Raw genomic sequence first — 7,310 nt, forward strand, 5'->3', positions numbered from 1 at the left:
CGCATCAGAAAATAAAGCAATAGCACTCAGGTGCACTACTGGCATTTTCCCCACCAGGCAGGGTAGTGTGGTATGGTTACAAATCTATGAAAATGCACGTTGTGCTCACTTCCACAGAGAAATGACATATACTGTACCTAAGTACTGAATTTGGTTACCCTTCTTGCTGGGGCTACAAATAGTGCAGATCAATGATTGGTCAAATACAATCATCATAGAAACGTGATTACATCAACACTTGAGTCAGACAACTGCTATTCAGTTGCCTGGCAAATCAGTCAAAGTTCTTCCTCAGGTATAAGTTTGTCAGAACTGTTAAACCATTATGACAAACAAGCATAGATAACACAATGTACAAACAGTGCAAACTCTGATAACATTATCCCATTTTGCTAGGTGAGTCAGGGACATTTTAGTCATATTTTAAATGAAAATAAAAATGGAGCAGTCCCATAATCACCTCCTTATCGTCAGAAGTAGCCTACTTTGTATTCAAGGCAGCAGAGATAAAGGAATGGCCAGCCTTAGCCTAATATGGAGACCAGACCAATAAGGTCTGGCTGAGTGTCTGATGAGTATGTAAGATGTACATATGAAACATATAATTTGAGAAATCCAAAAAAACTGAAGTTCACTTCTTATTCGAATTTCCCATTTCACCTTCCAGCTGCCTGTGTAGGGGGTGAGAAAGTAACTGCTGCTCCATTTAAAGTGTGACAGAAAATTAGAACAAAAGCTGCCAAACAGAAGGCCAACTTTTTGCCAGGCCTGCAGGGTTAGAGTTATCAAATAATACTGACATAGCTTTATTTACATATTGTTCAGTTTTGTTTTTATTATGTTGCACAAAAAGCGTATGCGCCTAAAACAGTTTGTTTAAAAGTATATACACACACACACACCTTAACCTGTACCAAAACCAGACATTTTCATTATACTTAAATTATAAATTTCTTGGGTATACATGACTACTGGCTAGCCAGAATCGCTGTCTGTGACCAATGCAGAGTAAAACTGATATACAGTTTTTCTACTGTTTGAGTTCACTATTAAAGGGCCCTTATCTTACATTATTTTAGTAACACTTTACTTGAACCCTGCATAACACTGGCATAACCATGGCAAAAGCATTTCATATTAGATGCCATATGCTGTCATGAGTCATCATGATTGATGTATGTAAAGTAGCATAACAGAGCCATGTTACCATTATTGTTAAAATATTTTATGTAATGATGTCTAGACTAGAGTACATTTAGTAAATATCAGTATGTGACATAAGCTGGTACAACATTAAAAATTAAATGACGATAAGTGGTAATAATATTATGTAAATTAGCTATGTCCAGCAGCCCCATGTTGGAACTCAGTAAAAAAGCAGTCAGGGCTGAAATACTCTTTATAACTATAAAGTGAATGCTTTGTAGCTGCACTAAAGGCTGCTACAGGCTGAACAGGTGAATAAAGCATTGTTTTTTGCTATGGGCTGTATGATCTCAGGAATGAACAGTACATTTAGAAACTTTAACACTGTTTATAAAAGTTATTTTTAAAAAAACGTCAAAGAAAATTTTTCATTATATAGGGCCTGTAATATTTATGTCACATGAGAAATTATATGACCACCACACAAGCTACAGAGAACCCTGTCTACTTTCAGTTCTGTTGTGCAATGGGAAACAAACAGGTACTTGACCAGGGTATGAACAGTTCAGGATTGGGTTTTGTAATCATACTGCGCCATGCAGAGGAAAACACAACACCAACATGCGTCGAACACCACAAAAGTATACAACCACGTCTTCTATTTTAAGATGCACACAATGCTGACAAAGTAATTCAGTTGCACACATACAGGTTTCATCACCTACACAGAAAAGTACAGACCAATAGCCTGGGGTACTCTGGAGCAGCTGCACAAGTGTGAGGTCACCAAGCCTAGCACTAGGCCATGGAGCAGTGGAACTGCATTCTCTGAAGTGATGACTGGCATTTGTGATTCAACATCAATACCTGACCTCACCTGATTCAGCCACATAAGCATTATTATGTGGCTGAATCAGGTCCTCACAGCAATGTTCCAACATCTAGTGTAAAGCCATCCCAAAACAATAGAGGCTGTTACTGAAGAAAAGGCGGAGAAACTCCCTATGAATACACATGATTTCAGAAGAAACACTGGATGAGCAGGTGTCTGAAAACTATAGGGCCTTATAGTGTAACTCCATCAATAGAGAAGAAAAAAAATTGCACCTGCCACAACTACCAACCTGTCCTTCATTTCAACCTACAAAAAATTGTTCTGAACTTGAACAAATCTGAACTTGAGGTTCAAAAAAAGGTTAAAAACCTCACCCACAATGAAAAAGACTTCTGTCCCGCCTTGAAATAATTAGTTTCTTCTACAAACAAGAAGTCATCTGCAACCAATATGAGGCCTGGCTGGGGGGAGGCGGGTGTTAGAAGAACCTGTTCGGCAGATGTGTCCATTCCTCTCCTTCTAGAAACTTCCATTTCTAAGTCCACTTCTAAGATGGCACTCGGTGACACAGCCCAGACATAGGCAGGGTTGTTTACGGACCTCTTAGAGGCAGCTGGCCTTGTGGGCTGGCAGTGTGGAATTGACTTGAAAAGGATGCCATGGCCATGTTAACACCCAGCGAGGCCCAGCCACATGGCCCTGTAATGGGGACGCCTAATTACACCAGTGCATAAACAGAAAGTGGAAATTATGGCTGGGCAAGGAGGGAGGGAGAGGGAGGGAGAGGGAGAGAGAGGGAGAGTGTGTTCACTATATGTGGGTGTATGTGTGTGTGTGTGCGTGTGAGGAGGAAAAATGCACTTAAAATGTTCAAAGCGGAGGAATAAATGTTTTGGAACAAGGAATCAAACAAGGCACTGATTATTTTTATGACCTGCTCTGTAGCAGTAAAGTGAGCGCACACGTTGTGTTCTGGATACTGGGGATGGTGAAGTAATCTACCACACAGCACCATGGGGTTTAAGCACTTTCTCTCACGAATCGGTGTGCAATATAGGACATGAAGGCTCTCCTTTAAATCAGATCATTTATGCCTGCCAGTACTATAGCTCACATAGTGAGGGACAGCAATGTCACTTTATTAGTGTATGTAGCTTGCGTCACTAAAAGAGCTATAATCAGGCCAGAAATCTTGGTCTAAACCTGAAGACGGCCATAAGATTTTCTGTCTGATTCACATTACTGAATTGAAACTGATCTGAAACAATCATCACCGACTGTGCGGAACAACAGCATAACACTAGTTGGGTTTACGCATAACAATGACAAACAATAAGCGTCATCATGAGATCAAAGATAAACAAAATAAAAATAGTTTTTTTTAAAAATGGTATAACAAAATCAGCTGCCTAAAATCCTGCTTTAACTAATTTATTCATGAAGCAACACGTTAGGACAACATCTAAAATGCTTTTTGTCTAGATAAACTGTGTGATGCTGATATAACAAAATGTTACCCTTTACCTGTTTAATTTTAAAACTCATATTAAACTAAACTAAAATTCATTACATAGAACATGTTACCAACAGCCGCATTCAAAAGTTTGAACACCGCCAGCCAAATTACATGCTTTGTAAAGTAAGAATATGCCATAACGTTGCACAGGCTAATTTATGTTAAATCTTTTTCTCCAATATGTTAAATTCAGCAAATAAAAAGTAATTGTGAATGAATGTGTACAGACATGTGTTAGACGATGTGTTAACTTATTTTCACTGAGAAAAACACATACATTTGCCTCTAATCTGTATTTTCCTGAATCAATTCAATGTTTATTCCCCTCGTAACCATTTTCTCATGAGCACAGGCCTCAGGGACCAATGTGTTAAACTCTGTGAACGACAAGTCAAATTAATAACTGTTTTAAAGTAATAGACATAGAACAATAAAAATAAAGAGCTACAAATGCAGCGTACAATATCTTAAAAGAGGGAAGCTGTGAGAATCTGAACATTAAAATTGAACCTGAATTGAGCAAGTTACAGACTGAGGAAATGACATTCAAACTTGGCTGATCCTGACGTGAGCAGTAGGGTCCTCTCAGGTTTGTACAGATATTTCAGGCTCAAGTCAGAAAATGTGGACTAAGAGTATGAAATTTATGAGTAGGAGCTGTGGTTGAAGCAAACATTCAGAAAGCAAAATCTTCTCCACAACACCACCGAGGATCCAACAGTTCTGATACTTGAATAATGGCAACCTCTAACTCACCAAATAAAAGAACTTTGACACTAACTGTCCTGTAATACAAAATAGATGTGTTTGTAAAGCCAGAAAGCAAAATGACATTTTCAGAAGTTCCTGTGAAGATATGTATGGGCTTTTATTCTATTCTAGCACACCTGGGCACCACTGTAGGAGAACTGTTAATAATACCATAAATTCCACAGTTCTACCCAGCAATAAGTCGTCAGAGATTCAAAGATTCAAAGCCTAAGTTGTAAAAGGTAGATATATAGCCATGAAGTTCCAAACATACAGTTCATGTGTTTGTGTTGCTTCCAGAGGCAGTTTGGATCTCTGTAGTGAGTGATGCAACAGAGGACAGGCAATTTTTACACACTATGTACTCCAGCACTCAGTGACCCCAATCTGTGAATCTGCGTGGTCTACTGCTTCATAGCTGAGCTGTCGTCACTCCTACATGCTTTAGTTTTACAATGATAGTACTGGGACACATCTAGTGGTACAGAAATTTCATAAAATGACTTCAGGTGGTATCCAATGATGAGCCAAGATGTGGCAGAAACACCTGAGCCTAATAATTAGAATGTAAACGTACTTTTAGCCATATAGAGTTTATAGCACCAAACTGGGCTCCTTTATTGTTGTATATCTTTTATTGCTATGTGTGTAGATGACACCTTAGTACTGGCCATGGTACTGGCCATGGTACCAGTATTTACTGTATGAACTAAGTATGAATTATTTTAATGAACAAAGTGAGATGATGTGAACCAGACTGCTTATAACTCCAGAAGTCATTACACAAAAATACCTGCGCTATATTCATGCTATATTAATACAAATAGTTCTTTAAAGTAGAGGTGAGCAATGTGACGATATTTATTGGTATCGTGATGAATTACATCACAATATGCTTTTCTGAGCTGGGGTGGTCGATACGGAAAAAATATAACATTTCTCAAATCATAATACTTTTTTTTATAAAGTTTGGTACATTTGAACTGGCAGAAAAAAAATAGTCTTAAAAAGACAACTATATACAGGTTAAGTCAAAAGTCACAGACATTTTATTTTATTTTATATGCTGTCACAAGCCTCCATGACGCGGTGTGGAAGGTGGTGTTTGTTGCGGATTTTCTCAGCATACACAATTTGTCGATAATAAAATAAAACATGAAATAAAATAAAACATGTCCTGTGACTTGACTCCCCCTGTACATATATACATACATTCATAAAGAAGCGATGGCTTTGTTGCTCTCATTAAGGACTTAATGTAGCCATTTACATTTACAGTTAAGTCGTACAGATGAACAACAACAGCCTAGTAACCCACCGTACTCTCTGCTCCTCCTCGCTGCCTGGTGCTTGTCACCACCTCTAGCTTGGCATTATTTGGCAGGCTGGCAAACCTCCACTGCAGCGTTAGATCCAGCACATTCCTCTGAAACCTGTGGATAAAAGAGTCACTCATAGAGAGATAATACAAAGCACTGGGTGCAAAAAGCATTTCAGCACAAAAGACACACGTCAGCAGCAAATCACCTTTGCAACCCATAGCTCAAAACAGAGCTGGGCAATATGGCAATATTAATGGTTACCATGATAAATAATGTCACAATATTTCGAAATGGCTTTCCTGAGCATATCGTGGGTATCTTTAGCACGCTTTCATACCACATGTTGTGTATGTGTTTAACTGGATTTAGTGCAGCACAATCGAAATTGAAATTTTTTTAATGGCATTTTCAAATGTCACGACTTCCTCTGTTCCAACTTGACCAATGTCAGAAAAAATAAACATTGCGATTATCATAAATTATGAAAAATGTCTTGAAGTATTATTATACCACATGTTTAGCATACTGCCCACCTCTAGTTCCAAATACAGCTTGGAAGCACTCTTGCATATGACTGCAACATCAATATTGGCTTTAATCGCATATAAGGTTAGCAAGTGAAGGAGAAGTATTCTTATATGCCACTTATAAGGAAAACCCAAAGCTCAACATTTACTTGTTTCTGGATATATTTTGGCACTGATATGGCACTTTACATAGTAATGCACAAAGCTATTCATTATATAAAAGCAGTAAATTAGTACAGCACTTCAGTAACCTTAACAGGCTATCCTTAAAAATATGGAACTATAATACATATACATATATATACATATATATATATATATATATATATATATATATATATATATATATATATATATATATATATATATATGCTGTTTAATGCTTCTATCACAATTCATACCTCTACCGTAGAGCAATCTTTAACTTTTGTGAGGCACCATGCAGTAAACTGTAGTAGCTAACGCGCTAATTCGGTGTAAGACTCATACAGCAATGTAAGTTAGCATTGCGATATTTTGACAAGTATTCAAATATTTTCGGCAGTTAAAAGAACACTCACTTCAGTCCGTGGTCGTCTGGATTAAACCCATGTTTCTTACAGACTTCTTCGAGAACCTGCAGAGTTAAAACAGCAGTGAATTTGTATTTTTTATTCTGTTTTTTCCTCTTTTGGGTTTCACAGTCAGTTCTCCGGCTCGCAGCGCAGAGCTAACGGAGCTACACGGCCAGGCTTTGTTCTCACATACAACGGAAAAACAGCATGACTCCACACGAAATGTCAACGAAAGCTTCACATACGCCGTTCGTGTCCTGGGCCATGTTTACCTGAAGTAATGGTGTGTTCGGAGAGACTTTTACGGTCTGTCTGCGTCCGTTCGGAGTCAGAACTGACACCGCAGTACTGCTGGCTGCCATTGCAGAGTGACGTCACTGTGTTTGTTTGAAGCAACTTTATTTGAAGCAGCTCCGAGCCAAGCAGCGCTCTACTAGTGTACTAACCGCACGAAAACGTGCTGGATGCTAATCAAACAGGCACATCGCTGCGATTTCTTTTCTCAAACGAATTATCTTGAAATACGTCGCCATTTCCACCAGACCGCCATCTGAAATGGGTTTTCGGTGAAAGATATAAATATATCCGAAGCTTTGGAGTTTGTTCAAGCGCTACGGGTGGACACATGAAACGTGATCAGAGAATAACCTGCACATCAAC

General features: G+C 38.5%; 1 protein-coding gene across 1 annotated transcript in view; it reads right to left on the reverse strand.

Moving 5' to 3' along the window:
• The window catches only part of aspscr1 (ASPSCR1 tether for SLC2A4, UBX domain containing), a 45,058-nt gene extending 38,013 nt beyond the window's left edge, over window positions 1–7,045 (reverse strand). Inside the window, exons 1-3 of the mRNA XM_017724779.2 lie at window positions 6,923–7,045; window positions 6,657–6,712; window positions 5,566–5,680 (exon numbers count right to left, since the gene is read on the reverse strand). Coding sequence (XP_017580268.1) covers window positions 5,566–5,680; window positions 6,657–6,712; window positions 6,923–7,012 — 261 coding nt within the window. The 5' untranslated portion in view covers window positions 7,013–7,045. The remainder of the gene's footprint in view (window positions 1–5,565; window positions 5,681–6,656; window positions 6,713–6,922) is intronic.
• Between the last annotated feature and the right edge of the window lie 265 nt (window positions 7,046–7,310).

This window comes from Pygocentrus nattereri, chromosome 15, assembly GCF_015220715.1.
Source record: "Pygocentrus nattereri isolate fPygNat1 chromosome 15, fPygNat1.pri, whole genome shotgun sequence".
In the NCBI taxonomy this organism is placed as follows: domain Eukaryota; kingdom Metazoa; phylum Chordata; class Actinopteri; order Characiformes; family Serrasalmidae; genus Pygocentrus; species Pygocentrus nattereri.